Source organism: Eulemur rufifrons, chromosome 6, assembly GCF_041146395.1.
Source record: "Eulemur rufifrons isolate Redbay chromosome 6, OSU_ERuf_1, whole genome shotgun sequence".
In the NCBI taxonomy this organism is placed as follows: Eukaryota; Metazoa; Chordata; class Mammalia; order Primates; family Lemuridae; genus Eulemur; species Eulemur rufifrons.
The window spans coordinates 77,048,296-77,066,680 of record NC_090988.1 but is presented as its reverse complement, the minus strand read 5'-3'; the positions used below and the strand labels follow the sequence as shown (position 1 = coordinate 77,066,680).

General features: G+C 37.2%; 1 protein-coding gene across 2 annotated transcripts in view; it reads left to right on the top strand.

Moving 5' to 3' along the window:
- DCDC1 (doublecortin domain containing 1) overlaps window positions 1-18,385 on the top strand; it is a 376,416-nt gene that overhangs the window by 342,365 nt on the left and 15,666 nt on the right. Inside the window, exons 25-32 of one of the 2 annotated variants that reach the window (XM_069469763.1) lie at window positions 957-1,157; window positions 4,591-4,684; window positions 7,214-7,384; window positions 9,507-9,692; window positions 11,359-11,562; window positions 12,853-13,045; window positions 15,911-16,063; window positions 16,778-16,879. In XM_069469763.1, the coding sequence (XP_069325864.1) occupies window positions 957-1,157; window positions 4,591-4,684; window positions 7,214-7,384; window positions 9,507-9,692; window positions 11,359-11,562; window positions 12,853-13,045; window positions 15,911-16,063; window positions 16,778-16,879 (1,304 nt within the window). Of the gene's footprint in view, window positions 1-956; window positions 1,158-4,590; window positions 4,685-7,213; window positions 7,385-9,506; window positions 9,693-11,358; window positions 11,563-12,852; window positions 13,055-15,910; window positions 16,064-16,777; window positions 16,880-18,385 lie in introns of both variants that reach the window. The other variant, XM_069469762.1, reaches the window with a different exon arrangement.

Below are 18,385 nucleotides of genomic sequence, written 5' to 3'. Positions count from 1 at the left end.
ATAGATGTTTACAGATTAATTTAATTGCCAATGCATTGTGATATTTAATATTTTTAATAAGTCTACATAATAAGGTCCTCAAGTAAGGGAGTCCTTTAAATTAACCTCTTAGTGGATCAGTATTTTCTTTTATGATATTCTATGAATTTTTAGAGGAGAGTGAAAAGGTTGGAGAGTGGTGTTCTATTTCCAGGGATACTATAGGTAGAGGATAACAATCATAGTTTGAACAGAATTCTTTTGTTTCCTTGTTTTGATTCTACATACTCCCTCTTCTTTCCTATGTCTGTTTTGGATTTCACTTTTTCCTCTGTAACTATATTACTTCTTTTTTTTTTTTTTTTTTTTTTCTGAGACAGAGTCTCACTCTGTTGCCCGGGCTAGAGTGAGTGCCGTGGCGTCAGTCTAGCTCACAGCAACCTCAAACTCCTGGGCTTAAGCGATCCTACTGCCTCAGCCTCCCGAGTAGCTGGGACTACAGGCATGTGCCACCATGCCCGGCTAATTTTTTGTATATATATATTTTAGTTGTCCATATAATTTCTTTCTATTTTTTTAGTAGAGACGGGGTCTCACTCTTGCTCAGGCTGGTCTCGAACTCCTGACCTCGAGCGATCCACCCGCCTCGGCCTCCCAGAGTGCTAGGATTACAGGCGTGAGCCACCGCGCCCGGCCTATATTACTTCTTCAACTGAACTTTTCTCTTTGCTGATGAATGTCTCAAATGTTCTCCTGGATAAACATGTATTCCTGTTATAAAATAAACTCAGTATTCTACTTTTTATGTCAGTTTAGAAGTATAAGACTAATAGCATTTCTGTTGTTCTGATGATATGGTTTACTATTGCAAGTTAACGTGATTTGCAGTGGAGCTCTCACCAACAGAGCTTACAATCTCTAGCACATCAAGCACACAGGATGTTTTTCTGCCGCTTATTGATGTTCCTTTATCTTAGCCATTTGCCAGAGCATGGTAAATTGCAGAAGCTTTGCCTTCAGCAGTTTGAATACACAGATGGGCAAATTGCAAGCTGTGCTGCTCCTCAGCTAGTCTTGGGGGTGCGAGGTCCCAGCCTCCGGTCAGGCATGGAGGTGGTTTTGGTGGAGAAGAAATCTGATGGTAGTCATCAACGCTGGATACACAAGAAAGACAGCAGGTAATCCCATTATATTTGGGGTTAATATGTCAAAAGTTGAATAGGAGCCGAAGAAGTCTGGCATGGTACCTGCAGAACAAGCAGGGCTATATTTGAGGGCTATGGATTTTCTGTTTAACTTAGCTGATAATCCTTTATCCTGGCCAAAAAGAGAAAGAGAGTAAAATCAAATGCAAATGCTAGGTAAGCTACATACAGTTTATTTGCAATTTGATTCAATTAAGAAATGTTCACTCCATAATTTTATTTTGCCATCAGGCTCAAGACTGGACTGTAATTAATTTTATTTTTATCATATGAAGCTATAAAATAAGAATTTTAAAAAGTTCCTAATTTTAAAAATGTTTCAGTACTTTTCATTAACTTGATCCCCTTCCCTACATACATGCCTTCCCTCCCTACCTTCATAAAATAACCAGCTGGTGGCTTCCACTCATACAGTAAATACTAATTCTTACAGATTATCAACCTAATTCAACGGCCTTATTTTCAAACTAACTATAGTACTGTCAAAAGGTTATTTTTGAGACAATCAGGAGAAGTCTAAAACACTTGGCTATCTGATGATATTCAGGAAGTCTTATTAATTTTGTTGGGTGTAATAATGGTTTAATGGTTATGTTAAAAAAAGAAAAAAAGTCTTGATAAGTTAGATACACATTGTAGTAGTTAACAACTAAAATTAAGAGATCTCTTAGATGTGCTTTAAAATATTCTACCAAAAATCAAAACTTTAAAAAGTTGAGGGGAATGGATGAAACAAGAATGGCAGAATGCTGACAGTTGTTAGATCCAAGTTTCTGTGCATATTTGAACATTTCTTTAACAAGAAAGAAAATAATTCCCTGTTTTTCAGATTGATTTGCTTCAAATTCTACCATTAGTATTATATGGTGAAGGCTCCAGGGGCCTCTTAAATCTCTTGAAATCGTGTACAAAATGTATGTTTGTGCATCTGTGCAAAAATTTGTTTTTTCTCCCAAAAAGCTGTGATTTTTGCTGTATTCTGAAAAGGTCTGCAATGCAAAAGGCTTATGAATCAGTGCTTTGTGAAAGATTGCATAAGCTTCAGCAGGCGGCAGCAGTGGGCCCAGCATGGGCAGGAGAGGAGTTGGTCTTACTCTGCTCAATGAGATGAGCAAAGCCAACGGCAGGGAACACTCGCTGAGCTGGTTTTAGGGAAGCTTGGAAAACCAACTGTGTAGACAAACCAGGTGATAGTGTTCCTTTGCCCCATTCACCTGGGCTAAGCTGCCTTTGCAATGTGGAGCTAGGATGGCAGGCTTTTGTTCCTGTGAATGGTTTATCATATGGGACCAGCATTCATTCTTTCAGCTGCAAAGAATTATCGAGGGCAGTGTTTCAGGGGTGGTGCTTTAGCTAAGAACAAAATAGATAAAAGTCATTGCCCTTTTGGAGCTGACATCCGAGTGCTACCCCACCTCTACATTATATTTAGTAATATATCTTTCTGCCTTGGCTTTCTGTGTTTCCACTTAAGCCTAAATTGGAATTTGAGCATGGCTAATGAATTCAGGTGAACATGCATGGGGAATGAGAGATGTGACCCGAGAAGACTTGGTCATTGGAAGAGAGTGCTAGTCCCGAGTCCTGCTCAGTGTCTGTCAGTGGTTTTGTCTTTCATTCTGAGTGCTGTGGAGAAAGCAGGAGGAGGGGAAAGCTATTTCAGTGTTCCTCAAACACTGCCATGAGCAGCACTGCCTTGGATAATTGAACCATGTGTAACACAAAAGAGAAGAAAGACAGTTTCTTCCAATCTCCTCCCACTTTGTAGACATTCTGCAACTGTGTCATCACGAGGCCTCCCCATGTCAAGCCACAAAATAGAGGGGCAGTTGGTAAGAGGGAGATGGTGATATTGGTTCATCCCTCATCAGAAATTTCAGAGTCCAGAGAGAGGAGGTGGAGTAGCAGGGGCCTAGTGGGACAGGATTTGTTTGTGAGCATGAGCCACCCTCTAGCAAGACCCAGACACACTTGGGCAGGGGAGATTTTGCAGAAGTCTTGGATTAGATGTTGGCACAATTCAGAGCAATATACGTCCCATGGTAGAAGTGTGTTTGCATAGTGACAGTAATTCTGAGCTTTCTTTCACATCCTCCCTTGGCATATTGCTTTGTTCTCTTTCACATAAATACATGCTAAAATGCATTTCTTCTGATAAGTTAGTGGGGCCTGGAGAACCATGGGTTACACTATGCAGTAGAAACCTGTAGAAAATTCTATTGGTGTTAACCAGTCTTTTTATCCTCCACATTTTTCCCAGGTGGCAACTCAGCGAATATATACATACATATATGTATAATATAGTATATATATAATTATTGTATATTATATATGTTACCCTAGGGCTGAAGGAGAGTACCCAAGAAAGGAAAAACTTGGAATTGGGGCCCCTCCCCAAAGCTGGGGTTCAGATTTCCTTGGAATAGGTGTGGTTCCATCCCATTGGATGGCAGAGAAATTTTGCTGGTGTACCTGGCCAGAGCTGGTCTGTGGCAGCTGGGTACCTTAGTCCATTTTCTCTTGCTTATAACAGAATACTTGAAACTGGATGATTTATAAGAAATGGAATTTATTTCTTATAGTTCTGGAGGCTGAGAAGTCCAAGACTGAGGTGGCACATCTAGTGAGAGCCTTACTGCTGGTGGGAAATCTCTAGAGTTCTGAGGCAGCGTGGGTATCACGTGGTGAGGGGGGGCTGAACTTGATAACTTGCTATCCTCAAGTCTTTCTTCCCCTTCTTATAAAGCCACCAGTTCCACTCCGATTTTAACCCATTAATCCATTAACTGTTTAATCCATGAATGGATTAATCCATTCATGAGGGTAGAGCCCTCATGATCCAATCACCTTTTAAAGTCCCCACCTCTCAGTACTGCCACATTGGGGATTAAGTTTCAACATGAACTTTGGAGGGGCATTCAAACCATAGCACTGGGCAAGCAGGAAGCAATCCTCTGGAACGGATATGGGGGTGCAACTGGTTGCTGTGTACCCCAGCATGTAAAGGGAATAGGGGTGCTGGTACAGCGGGAGACCTGAAGGATGGGGTGTCCGTGGCAAGAGGGCAGTGAGCATATGATCACCAGGCAGGTCAGGGCTGTGCGAGACCTGCGTTCTGGGCACACCTGCTTGAAGCACAGCACCACTGAATATTCTCACTCCCAACAGCTGACCCTGTGCCACAGCCAGAAAGAGCTGGCGAGCCCCTTCTTCCTGTCATCTTCCAGCGTTCTCTACTGAGAAAGCTTAGCATCACACTTTCCATAGGGCAGGAATTCTTAAAGGATTCCCGTCCGTTATCGCAGAGCATGTATGGACCTGAGAGGCAACACATTAATAAGTGGCACAGAGGGAGATGTAATCTGGTCATGCTACTTTGTAATGTGACTAATCCTGTTTTCCCAAGGACCTTTCACCTGGTGAGTAACCCGGACTTTGTGCTGGCAGTGTCTATGACCAAGGCTAGAAATGATGTCTGTGGCTATCCAGTTATTGTTCAGGTAAGTTATGTATAAGCTAAAGATTAATCATGGCCCTTTCATTATTATAAATTTAAGTAAAGCTTTAAGCTTCCTTGTTGTGAAGAAAAAAATAGCTGTCATAGAATCCTATTTTGAATGTAATTATTAAAATATTTACAATAGTCTGCCTAGATTTCAACTTGAACATGTTCATGTACCTCTTAATTTAGTTTAATCCAACAGATGGTGATTGTGGGCTTGCTACATGTCAGGCATTATGCTAGTTACTGAAATCAAATTCAATGGCAAGCATGAGAAATTGTCCCAAAAGCATTCACGGAGCATTTAGTCTCAGTGTTGGGTGCAGTCATGTGAATGACTCTTAGATTCACCTAAATTCAGTCACTGGGAACATACTCCAGGCCCTCTTTCCCTGATAACTGGAGGGAGAACTTGGTGAGGGAGTTCTTCCTGGAGGACATGAGCTTATCAGTGTTCATTCTACTAAGCAACCCATTTGAAATACTATTTTAATACACTTTTGCAAATGCTTATAGCAGCCAGTTTTTGAAGACTGCAGAGAAGTCTGGCTTCATTTGAGCTTTGGACAAAGACCTAGGAAGTTCTTTTCTCTCGTTTTTCTGTCACTCTCACTTACTTATAACTCAAAACACTCCTAAACATATTTTTCCTTGCCAGTAGGAGAGAAAGTTTAGGAGCATGCCTGTTCTGCATTTGCTGTCTGTATCCTCCACAGTATATTCCAGCCTTTTGTTAAACAAAATATATTGTCTCCAAATAACATTTGCTTTGTTCTGTGTTTTTAATAGCAATGAGGCAACTTGTTTTGCAGGCCCTGAATCCAAAATTGGGATATGGAAATCTGGACAAATACCAAAGCTTAATTAAGTCTTCCATCCTGATGATAAATATGGACTAAAAATTTATTCTAGGAGATACAGTGTATATAAAACTATGTCCTTCTCTGTCAGGTGCCTCTACAACATAGACTACAGTGAGATAAAACCTCAAACATAGACAAATTCAATATCTTAATCAGTTTCATAAAATTATAGATATAGATGTTTTCCCCAAAGGTTACTGTTTTCTAAGAAATAAATTTGATCACAGGGTAATTTGGATTACCTTTCAAGATTTTTTTCTTTGCTGGTGTTTCATTTTTATTTATTGAAGCAATCAGTTTTTGAGAAAATATTAAAGTTCATGTAAAATAATAAAAATGAAGCATGGTAGGTTAATGTGATTAGACCCTTTCCTGTTCCTTTAAAATATAGTCTTTGGTTTTCCAGACCTCTGAGGGAGGCTTTGCTGTCTGACCCATTAAATCAATTCTTGAGACTCATTTATTTTCTTCTTTGCTATTTAGCTCTTTCTTGATAAAGTAGGTGTTATTAATTATAAAGTTCCTTGAGGTGATATGATATGTTTAGTTAGAACTATTCAACTGGTGTAGGTTCTGTTAACTTGAAATTATTTCTTTGCTTATACTTGAGCCAAATTTTATAATTAGAATAAATATACTGTTTTATTATGTATTCAACTGAATGTACTTACTTAAAAAATAAATCTCCTTGATAATCAGTGAAATATAAATTAAAATATCAACAAGGTACTATTTTTACATATATTAAATTGGTGTTTGGGGGGATATTGTCCACTTTTTTGGCAAGAGTGTGAGGCAAATGGGTCATTTCATATACTATGGGTGGAAGTGTAAAGTAAAATAATCTCTCTAGAAAGCATTATGAGGCCAAGCATGGTGGCTCATGTCTGTGTACCCAGCACTTTGGGGAGTCAAGATGGGAAGATTGCTTGAGACCAGGAGTTGAGACCAGCCAAGGCAACATAACAAGACTCTGTCTCTACAAAAGACTTAAAAATTAGCCAGATGTGGTAGCACGTGCCTGTAGTCCCAGTTACTTGGGAGGCTGAGGCAGGAGGAGGATCACTTGAACCCAGGAGTTGGAGTGCTGCCTCCTGGGTGACAGAACGAGACCCTGTATCTAAAAAGAAAAAAAAAAAAAAAAAAGGAAGGGAAGCATTTTAATATATCATAATCTTTAAAAATGATTTTATTTTACCAGCAACTCTACTCCTAGGAATTTGTCTTAAAGAGATTATCATGGATTTACCCAAAGATTAATTTTCATTATTATTCATTGCTGTTTTGTTTATTATAGGGAAATTGTGAGAAACAACCTACATATTTTACTATTGGAGATTAGCAAAATAAAATATTCCTAGAATGAAATGATATATGTGTGTTTAGAAGATGTTAGGAAAAGGTTCATGGAATATTGTTTAAAAAAATGTAATACGAAATTGTATATATTGTGTGATTCCATTTTTGTAAATCAATGAATGTGTATTTATAAATATAAAACGATTATGTATATAATCACCAAAATACCAAACAGTAGTTATCACTGCAAAATGACATTATGAGTAACTATCTGCACTTTCTAGATTTATGCAATAAAAAATATGACCACCATAATCATTTCATGAACTTACCTATTTGACTTCATATTTTGCCACTTTTTACAGAAATATAACCCATGCAACAATGGGACTGCCAATCAAAAGTGGAATTATGTGGAAAATATGAAAGCATTTATGGCCTTTCATAGCACTGCCCTGAATAAGGAAATTACATCAGCAAATTATGCTGGTGTTTGTACATCATCTGTGATTAAAGAAGAAAACATTGACCAACCAGTAAGTGGTTCCTTCCTCTTGCAGATAAAAGGAAAATAGGCTAAAATAGGGTCACTTAATAAAGCAAGAAACTTTTTTTCCCTAGAAAACCTTATGTTTGTGTAAGTTGAACACTGATATTTGAATGACATCACTTAGCTTCTGTGATTCTGGTTAGGAAAGAATAAAGAAAAATTATGAGGAAAAAACAAATTAGACAGTCTATATAAAAGTCCTTTAAATTTTTATTATGGAAATTTTCATACATAAAGTAGAGAGACTAGTACAATAAGCCTTCCTTTATTCATCATCCAAAGTGAACTATTATCAAGGTTTTGCCACATTTGCCAACCCTAGATGTGATATAATTGTACCTCTACATTAAGTACATACTTCTAAAAATTTTGGACATTTTTTGACATAATTATCATGCCACTCTCACAACTGACACAATTAACAATAATTCTTCGGACATGTAACACTCATCTTTAATCAAATTTACCAGGTTGTCCTAAAAGTTCTTGTTATGGTTTGTTGGTTTAAGTCAAGATTCAAATAAGGTCCCCAAGTGACATTGGGTTGCATAATCTCTGTCCATTGTGATATAGAATGTCTCTTATTTGCATTTGTTTGTTTCCTTGTGGCATCTTTTGAGTTGTTTCTTCATCCCCCATAATTTCTGCAAGTGGAATTGAGCCTTAGAGTTGTAATTAGATTTGTGTTTAACAGTTTTTGGCCAGAATCTTCATAGGTTTTCCTGCATGTTTCCTACTTACCACTTATGCAGGCAATGTCTAAGTTTTCAATTTTTAGTAATAATAGTTATCAGTGGGTTCAGGTGATTATAACCTGATCCTATATTAAAAATTCCTAATGACTTTTCATCTAATGTCACCCTTTTATTTTAAAAGGGTCAATTTTGTATAATTCTGTCATTTTCCCTGCATTTATTGGCTGAACTTTTAATATAAGGAAGAACCTTACCTCATCAGCTAGATATTTGACTACCCGAAAATATGGTTTGTAAGTGAAGGTAGGATAAATGCTTAATTCTTTCTAATATCTTTCTAGTATAACAAACCACCTGAAAATATAGTAGCTTAAACTAACAACCTTTTTTGTTTTGTGGACCAGCAATTTGGGCTGGGCTCAGCTGGGCAGTTCTGCTGGTCTTGCTGCAGTTTACTAACGTAGCTATAGTCATCTGGTGATTCTTCAGTGGTTTTGGTGGTTCCCTGGGGACTAGATGGTCAAAGATGAGGGAGGCCATCTTTGTCCAGTGGTTGGCAGGCTGTTCCTTGGGGGCATTGGTTCTTCAATCACATGGCTTCTCCAGCAGGCTAGCTCAAGGTTCTAATTTTAGTCAAAAGCAAACAAGCTCCATTGTGCAAGCACTTCTTATGCATTTGCTAGTGTTATGTTGGCCAAAGCAATTCACATGTCCTTGCCCAGATTCAAGGAAAGAAGAAAAAGGAGAAATAGACTACTTCTTTATTGGAAGAGTATCAAAGCCACACTCCAAAGGGCATGGAAACAAGGATGGGACAGTTTTATTGTGGTCACTTTTACAAATAATCTGCCACACTTTCTAATGGGCAGTTTTGGAAGTTATAGTTGGCCAGTTTACTTCTAGTGGTCTTCAATGAATTGTAGTTTTGTTTTTATTTGTTTGGGTTATGTTTGTTTTTACCTATATTGTTAGCATCATTATAAACTCATATGATTTTGTATATTTATTCTATTCAAACTGTTTCAATTATTCTTTTTGGTGCCCTGAAATTGTCCCACTTTAGGCCAGTGGGGGCTCCTTCATGTTGGCTCCTGTGTCTTTTTCAACATGATCCCTTTACTCTTGGATGGCTTCTTTTCTTTCTGGGCACAAAAAAAATGTTCCTTTCTTATCTTGTATTAATGATTTTGGACATAAGTTATGAACGTTGGTGTTGAATTGTCATTATCGAGTTTGGAAATATTTTAAAATAAAGTAATAGGGAGCAGAATAATGCCTTTATGTTGAAATCTCAAATTTAGTATTTGGGGATGATAAAAGTGGTTTATTTATATTATATTGTAAAGTGTTTTACAGAAATGCCATCATAATATGGATACACCTGTATAAAAGCATGTTTGTCTCCCATTTCAGGGATATTATTATCTCTCACCTGGTGGAAAGAGAAAAATGATGCTCTGCTTGGCTTGCGGACGATCCATGAGAGCAGAGAAGGAACTGAAAGAGTTGCTTCCAGGGGTTCCATTCTTTTGTGTTTCAGGCTCCAACACTCAGAAGCCCTTCTCACGAGGGCCATTCAAGGTCATCAATGTGGCTGAGGTGTGTAATGATCTGAGGTCTGCTAATGCACGTGTGGCAACAATTTGGAAAGTTTGATGCATTCATTATCTGCCTTGCACTCAAGTTCATCCAATTCATCTTCCTCAGATGCACCTTTACCATTCTACCTGCATTGATTTCCTTTTCCCCATTGTAATTTAAAATACATTGTCTATTAATAGTTCGATATACCCTTTGAAGTTAATTGGGCTCTTCTGCAGCTTTAATCATCTACTGACACTTTTCACTGTTCTCAGTGTTGCTTTTAGGTGAATCTTTACTTAGCAAATCTTTACTTAGCGTAGCAGCTTTTTTGCCTATATCCACAGGATAAACTCCTTTTTACTAGTATGGAACATTTCAGGGGGAATGTGACATGTCATTGTTAATGACTGTTCAGGTTGGGTGCCTGAATTCACATATCCATATCTAATATTATTCAGAGTTCATGGAGGAAAAAAACTGTCACTTTCTTGTGACTCTAATTTAAAACAGCACCATTTAAAAAATCCTTCCCTTCAAGTTTAGAAGTGAAAAGAGCTAAGTGAACTTACATACTTGAATTTTTTTCTTTTTTTTTTTTTCTTTTTTTTTTTTTTTTTTTTGAGACAGAGTCTCACTCTGTTGCCCAGGCTAGAGTGAGTGCCGTGGCGTTAGCCTAGCTCACAGCAACCTCAAACTCCTGAGCTCAAGGGATCCTCCTGTCTCAGCCTCCCGAGTAGCTGGGACTACAGGCATGCACCACCATGCCCGGCTAATTTTTTTTTTTATATATATATTTTTAGCTGTCCATATAATTTCTTTCTATTTTTAGTAGAGATGGGGTCTCGCTCTTGCTCAGGATTTTAAAAAGGAACGATTCCTAAAAGGTGAGGAACCTTACAGCCTTGGTGTGTTCCTCAGGGCTCTCTCACCTCTTATCCTGATACACTTGGCGGGTGGGGTGGGTAGTAACAGGTTACAATAAACATCAACTGAAACAATGACTCAGAAGGAGAAAGGAAGTCAGTCCTCCGGGAAGCCTGGAGGCATTTTGCTTTGTTTTAGAGATAGTGAGATAGTTTTAGGGAGGTGGAAGGGAGCTAATTGGAAAGAATCTCCAGTGTTATAGCTTCAGACAGAGCTCTGCCCTTGGGGCAGCATCCTAGGGAGGGATGCAAAGGGAAACTGAAGAGTGGTGTTCACCACCCTCATTACCACGTGGTTAAGGCTATACTCATTCCCCTGCTCCTCCATGGACATCTTCACCACGGGATGGCATCATCCTACAGTTAAAAACTCAGAGACTATCTGGCATCCTTCTTCCCGTTTTCCTGTAGCAGAGGAAAGCAAAGCAAAAAAAACCTCAAAACAATAACAAAACAAACAAACAAACAAACAAACAAAAACAACCAAGAATATGCTAGATACACAAGCCAGATGCCCAAAGTCACCTAGTGACTCAGTGACAGGTCTGGAAAGAGAACTGAGGAATTATGATCCAATGCCCTTCCCACTTTAGCATCAACTATCTATAGCATAAGAAGTAAGTATTGCAAAATTTAGATGCCACACACACACACGTACACACACACTTGTTTAAATGAAGGGACTGAAGTATACCAAAAGAACAAAACTAAAAGAAAAAAGTTTGAGTAAATGTACAATTTTTTTTTAAATAAATCAGGCTGATTTATCATCTTACGAGGCTGAAAAAACTCTAAGTTATTATGAAGAACGTCTATTATCTTTACGGATGGAGACCTGCATGCAAGCTGCATCTCACAGTGGTATGGCAGCTACGCACCAGAAGGCAGTGAAAATAATTGCATACAAAAATGGGGATGGATATCGTAATGGGAAGTTAATTGTGGCTGGAACATTCCCCATGGTAAGTGGCTATCACTTAAATGCTGCTTGCATCCTCAGAGGTAATGATAATGGCAGTTCTTCTGACAAGAAAAAGCAGTGGGATTGAGTGATAAATGTCCCTGGCCAGACTCACCAATTTAAGCTGATGAGATCAAGATCTCTGTTTACTTAAAGACATTCTTTTTTATTGTATTTCTGTGGCTACAGACTTAGAAACATGAGAAACCAGAGTGTGGTTTTTAGATTGGGCCCAGAGTCAAGATATGCACGATGGGGGGTGGGGCAAGGGGAACAAAGCTACCAGATTTTCTTTATTCTCATGACAGAATGGTTTTTTCTGTCTTGCTTCCCATGCCAGCTTCAAACTGTATGTCATCTGAGTAGTCTAAGAGATGCCACCTCATTTATCATCTGGAGCATCTGAGCACTTATTTGTTGATAGGGTGTTTCGTTTCATTTTTGAGTTGGAAAAGCAGGTTGTGTTAGGAGGAACTATGTGGTCTCTCATGGAGGCTGCTCCCCACCATTGGAGGAAGAAAGGAGAGCCCAGAAAGCCCAAACCCAGCTTTGTCCTTCCATTGCTTGTGATTATCTTGTCTTTACATTCTGGCCAATACCTTTAATAACGTATTTTTACAAGTGGTGTTAGATATAATATGGAGTTACCCTGCGCACTTCCTTGCAAACACACACATCTGTTCATTCACCTCTTTGGTTGAAAACAAATGGATTTTTTTTTATTAAGGTATTAGTGTTCAATGGACTAAGCAAAGTACAGAAGTTAGTGACTTCAAGATTTGCCCAGGGGTCCACAGCTGGCTTTTATGGTCTTGGGCAAAAATATTAAACTTTCAGCCAGTTTTCCCATCTGCAAAATGAAGGTAATAATACATATCAGTTCTTGCTTTGAAACTTAACTATTCGTTTATTTTAAAGCAATTCATCAACATGAAATATTATAACAATTTTATACCTTATAAAGCAATAAAACTGAAAGTGGATTTCTAGGTTGAACATTTCTTAGAAAATACTCTGATGATAAAATGTATTAACATACATCAACTACTGTGTTAAGTTTTTGGAGCTAGGAATTTTTACTGCTGGATTGAACTAATGTTGCAAGATTAAGTAGGATAATCTATAATAATATCAGACATCTTTTCTCCAAAGAGCAAGATCAGTAGTTATTCAGCTTTCTATTTTCTCAAACTAAAGGATTTTCTCAGATTTCTAAAATGACAAACACTTCATGATTATTTTCAATTCTTTCAGTATTTCCTGTCAGTTCCTTACAGCCTGTGTTATGTAGCTTCTTACAGAATGCACAGAACAACTTGGGCTTGCCCAAGCAGCCTCAAAAGTATATACCAAAGATGGAACTACAGTCTTTACCTTGCGTGATTTGGTTTTATGGGCTCTAGATGAATCCTTTATCCAGAGAGACTCTGAGGAACAAAAGAAAGACTCCGCTCCTGTTGGAACAGAAGAGTTAACTGTTGAAAGTATGGAAAGTTGGCTACATTCTACAGGATTTAGTTGGTTCTATTTATGTTTGATCATGAAAAAGTTAAATGTGATTCTTTCATTTAGTCACGTCTTCTAGAATTTCAAAGTCATGGGAAGCTATTTTTGTAAGTGATTCCAAGAGTATCAATGAGATTCTCATGTTGCTTTTATCTTATAGAATAATAAGAAAAATTTCAAAAATTAATGTAAATTTTGATTTCAGTACTGAAACAATAAATAAGTTGCACAGAATTAACAAAATATGTTTGACAGTTCAGCCACTTAATAGAACATGAACGTCTTTTGTCCTTAAACTCAGAACCAAAACCAACTGGAGACCACTTAAGAAACTGATCAAGGCAAATCTCTTCCAATTGTTAGCAGATGTGTCCTCTCCATACCTCTCCTCTTCTCCAACTCCTTGTCTCTGCCCTGTTCATCTCCACTCCTTCTATAAAATCCCAGAAGCTCCAGGCAATGGCCTTCTATTGCAGCTGTTAGCACATTGGGTTATAATTATCTGTTTACATCTTTGTGTATCATTAGACTACAGCTTGAGGGCAGGGACTGTGTCCCAAACAACAATTTGCTAAATAAAAGCAAGTCATGCTAGTAGTGATGCAGTAGAGTTTTGTCAGTGTGAGATTTTCCCCTGTTGTTGTATTGAGAGACATAGTTCAGAGGTTAAGAACTTGGGTTTTGGAACCAGAATACCAGGGTTCAAATCCCAGCTTTGTCACTTGCTAGCTGAGTGACTTTGGGCAAGTTGTTTAACCACTAGGTACTTCAACTTTCTCATTTATAAAATGAAGATACTAATAGTCACTTACTTCATGGAGTTTTTATGAGGACCAAATGAGTATACACATACACACACATTCATAGTGAATATTGTCTTAGTCCATTTTGTGCTGCTGTGACAGAATACAGCAGACTGGGTAATTTTTAAAGAAGAGAAATTTACTTCTCACAGTTCTGGAGGCTAGAAAATCCAAGATTATGATGCTGGTAGGTTTGGTTGTCCGGTGAGGGCTACATACTCCAGAGGGAAGGACTCCTGCGTCCTCACATAGTGGAAGGCCGAAGGGCAAGAGAGCCCAACACTGTATGAAGCCTCTTTTATAAGAGTTTTGATCCCATTCAGAAGGAGAAGAGCCCCCATGACCTAATCACCTCTTAAAGACCCTATCTCTCTTAATACTATCATGTTGGGCATTAAGTTTTAACACTTGAATTTTGGAGAGGACACATTCAAACCATAGCAAATGTATCTATATATCTATCTATCTATATATAGATATATTCACTTGAATATGTATATTCAATATCTGTATTCATTTGGTCCTCATAATTATGAATATATATTCATAAAAATATATACCTATGTATATGTATATGTGTGTGTGTGTGTGTGTATATATATATATATATCTCTTACTGCCTGGTTGATGTTTACCAAACATTTAATGAATATTACTTATCATTATGTATAGGATATTATCTTTTTTGTTTTCTAATGGGTTTTAAGAAATAATTATGTGAACATTTAATGCCTAGCTGATCACTAAAGCATATAGTTCTATCTTTATTTGGCATATAGAATAACTGAACTTAGGGTTCTATAAGATTATAATTTCAAACGCTCTTCTTTAAAATTCTTTTTTAAAACCTGGTTGGAAATAATGTTATTTGTGCAGGACTATCAGAGGGTATCCTTTTGGTTTCATCCCTTCCTCCCTATATTCTAGTTATCCTTAAATTAAGCAGGGCCACCAGTGGGCTGCCCCCTTTTTGGAATCATGGCTTGGTGCTATGCCATCAGTTGGCACTGAGGAACTTTAACAGCTGTTGGTCAGAATTCAGCATAGTGCTTACTGTGCAGACAGTGGTTAAGAGCACAAGCTCTGGAGGCAGATGGCCTGGATTCTAATCCTGGCTCTGCCACCACACAGCTATATCACTAGACCTCAGTTACCTTATTGTAGAAGAGAAATTGTAATAAGGCCTACCTTAAAGTTTCCTTTTGAGAATCATGTGACACAATGTATGTAAAGGTCTTGGTAAAATGTCCAGCACATAGTGAGTTCTCAATATATATTAATTTCTATCCTTCTATTGAAGGATACTATTAGCTATATTGAAAATAACCTATTTATGGAGACCCTTAAATTAATCTCTCTCAGATCTCAAAATTAAGAAAAGTGCATCTTCTGAGGAGTTTATCTGTATGGGCCAGATGAAACTGGAAACTGTGTTTTCCTCTTTGCTTTGGCTACTAGGAAGCTCATGGTCCTACTTGTGCTTTATCTCTAGCAAATAAAAATAGAGCCGTATTTATTTCTGTTTAATAATAAAAATAATATCTAGCATTTATTAGATGCTTACCAAAGTAAATAGGCTGAACACTATTTCTTTGAAGTACTTAACTTTTTTCTTTTAATCTTCCCAATAGCAGAATGAGATAGTTACTATTATTCATTTAAAATATAAGGACACTAAGGCACCTCATCCTTGGCTTTAGTCTATTCCTATACTCCTGTTCTCCTTTACTTGCTTTTTTTAACTTTTTATTTTTCCCATTTCAGAGTAGGTATTTTGGTAAGCCATGTCAAATTTCTTTCAGTTCTAAGTGATGTGTAAGAAAGGAATTAAAACATACTTTCAATCACATTAGTTTAAATTCTTTGGTTGCATATTAAGCTTCTGACCAAATTTATATATTGATCTCTGGTTTTGATAACACTTCTTTAAATCATGTTATTAATGAAGAATGAAATATATTGACTAAACAAATGAATTCAGAAAGCAAATGTATTCTTTATTCATTGAACAACAATAAATGTGTCATTTTTTTCCCCCAGAAAATCTGACAATGAATGTGAAAAACAAATTATTTCCAAAGTCTATGACATCTGATAGTTTGGATGGTATTGATAAGTCTGTGCTCGCCCTCATCCTTAGAAATCCTATTGCCATCTGGGTATCTTGTGGTGAACCATTTCTACCTCCAAATGGTAAGTGTTTTGTTTTTGCTTTCTTTCAAACAAGTATATGAAGGGAGAGAGAAACAGATTTTATGTCATTGTAAGAAAATGAATTAAATGTGTATAATGTCAACATACTAACATCACATTTATGCAAAGAACAGGAGGTCCATCAATTAATATGTGCACAAGGATAGCTATATTCCCATATTTGCACAATTGCCTGTTTTTTTCTTACTGGAATGGAGTATTCTGCATGGAAAAATGTCTAATTTAGTTGATAAAGAGATCCTTGGTCTATAAGACTGAGAATAATGGTATGCATTAGAAAATAACAAATGAGTTTAATTCACACTGAGGACGACCTGTCTGCACATTTTCATTTTTAAGAATTGCACCCTTTAGGCAGTAGGTGGATGTTTAAAAAATGAATGGTTCCAAGCCAGGCTTTCATCACCTCCAAATAGTTTGTGGAAGTAGAAAATGAAATATGGCTATTGCATATGGTAAATCTATATAATAAAACAGCATCGTTCTTCTTTTTTCCCCCTCTCCATTCCATAAAGAAATGCCTTAAGCCCTGTCATCTTTCAAATGAGGTTTCTTTTAATGACCCTTACCTTTTAATTACTTGTTTCTAATTGAATCTATTTCTTGAAGCAGAAAGTTCTTTATAAATTATTCGTGCACATGATAAATTACTGTTGATAAAATAATGCAAGATAAAATATCATTCTATTCTAGCTTTGCAGGAAGCAGAAAAATTAGAGAAACAAAACTGGCTAAAAAAGGATAAAATTTTGGCTGATCTGGATACCATGAAACACAAAATGAGACAGTTAAAAGGTCAGTATGATCTAGTAAAAGCATCACTATGTTTAATTCAAAATGTAACCTCATATTGCTGATGGTTATTTTCTAACATTAGATACCAGGTGTTTAACCAATGAGTACTATATAAATATTATGTTACATAAATCAGTTGAGCAAAGTCTAAAACTTAATAATATATCTCTTTCATACTAATTTTGTATGTGTAATTTTTATATTAAAATTAATACCACATGGCTTATGTATATATTTAAAAAATTAGGAGGGTATCTGGGCCAGATAACCCATCCTATTGCTTTAGAAATAATCCCTGAACTGACATTTTATAAATTAGTCTTTAAACAAAACTTGCCATTCCTTTGGTATACTGGGGAAGAAGTTTGGTTTGTTTTTTTTTTTTTTTTTTTTTTTTTTTTTATAATCTAAATGAGGAAGTACTAAAATCTTTAAAAGTCAATGTCAGTAACTTAAGTGACTCCTCCTTTTTATGCAGGGTAAAATATGCCAAAGTGATCAATTGGTGTCCTCTTCTTCCATTCTCTTTGTCATAGAATCTTAGGTTCCTGACCTTATTCTATTCCCAGCACTTGAGATACAAATGTTTCTTTGGGGAAAACAATGTACTATGGACTTTAGGACAGAACACGTTTCAAGCTCTGTAATTGCCACAGCAGAATATCAGCTCCTGAGTATGTGTACTATCTTGTGTCAAACGCAAATGAATCTTGTTTCAATAAACAGCACACTTGTCCTAGATGCCCTAGACAGAACTCTGGTTTGAAATGGCTATTGTGCAGTTCTTACCAAAAGAAAGGTTGAGTGTAAGTGAAAAGTGTCTCTTACTCCTACTAACCTCTACTACTCCTATTACTAAACATTTTCACTTGAATATCCCATGGACATGTCCAAAAGTAAAGCTATCATATTACTCCCACACCAGTGCCTCCTTTGTTTCCTCTAGTAGTGGATTCTACCACTGTCCACCCAGGTGTTCCATCTCAGTAACCTGTGAGTTATTCTTGGCATGTCCCTCTCTCTCACCTTTCCCAAGCAAATATTCAGTAAGTCTTGTTACTTTGAATCTGTCAAGTTAATCTCAAGTGAATTCTAACCCTTTCAGTCCCTACTATCATCTTCCAAGTTCAAGCTGCCATCATCTATTTCTTGGATTAGTGGAACAGTTTTCTATCTGGTCTCCCTACTTCTAGTCTTGACAGTAATTTCGGTTCTGTGAAAAGTGGTGACATTCTGGAGTTGAAGTGATCATACAAAAATGTAAAGGTGTTATGGTACTCCAGGCATAAAACCTTTGAAGGCTCCCTGTTGTCTTTAGGATGAAGCTGAAACTCTTTAATGTGACTCTTTGGAAAAAGTCAAACATTTTTCCTTAGCTCCCACATCACAACAATCATCAACACAGAAGGCTTCTGTGACCAAATGTGGGGAAGTGTTTCTCCCCATCACCAAGTGAGCAATCAGTTCTGCAGCAGATACCAACTGGGTGTCCTCCCATTCATTCCC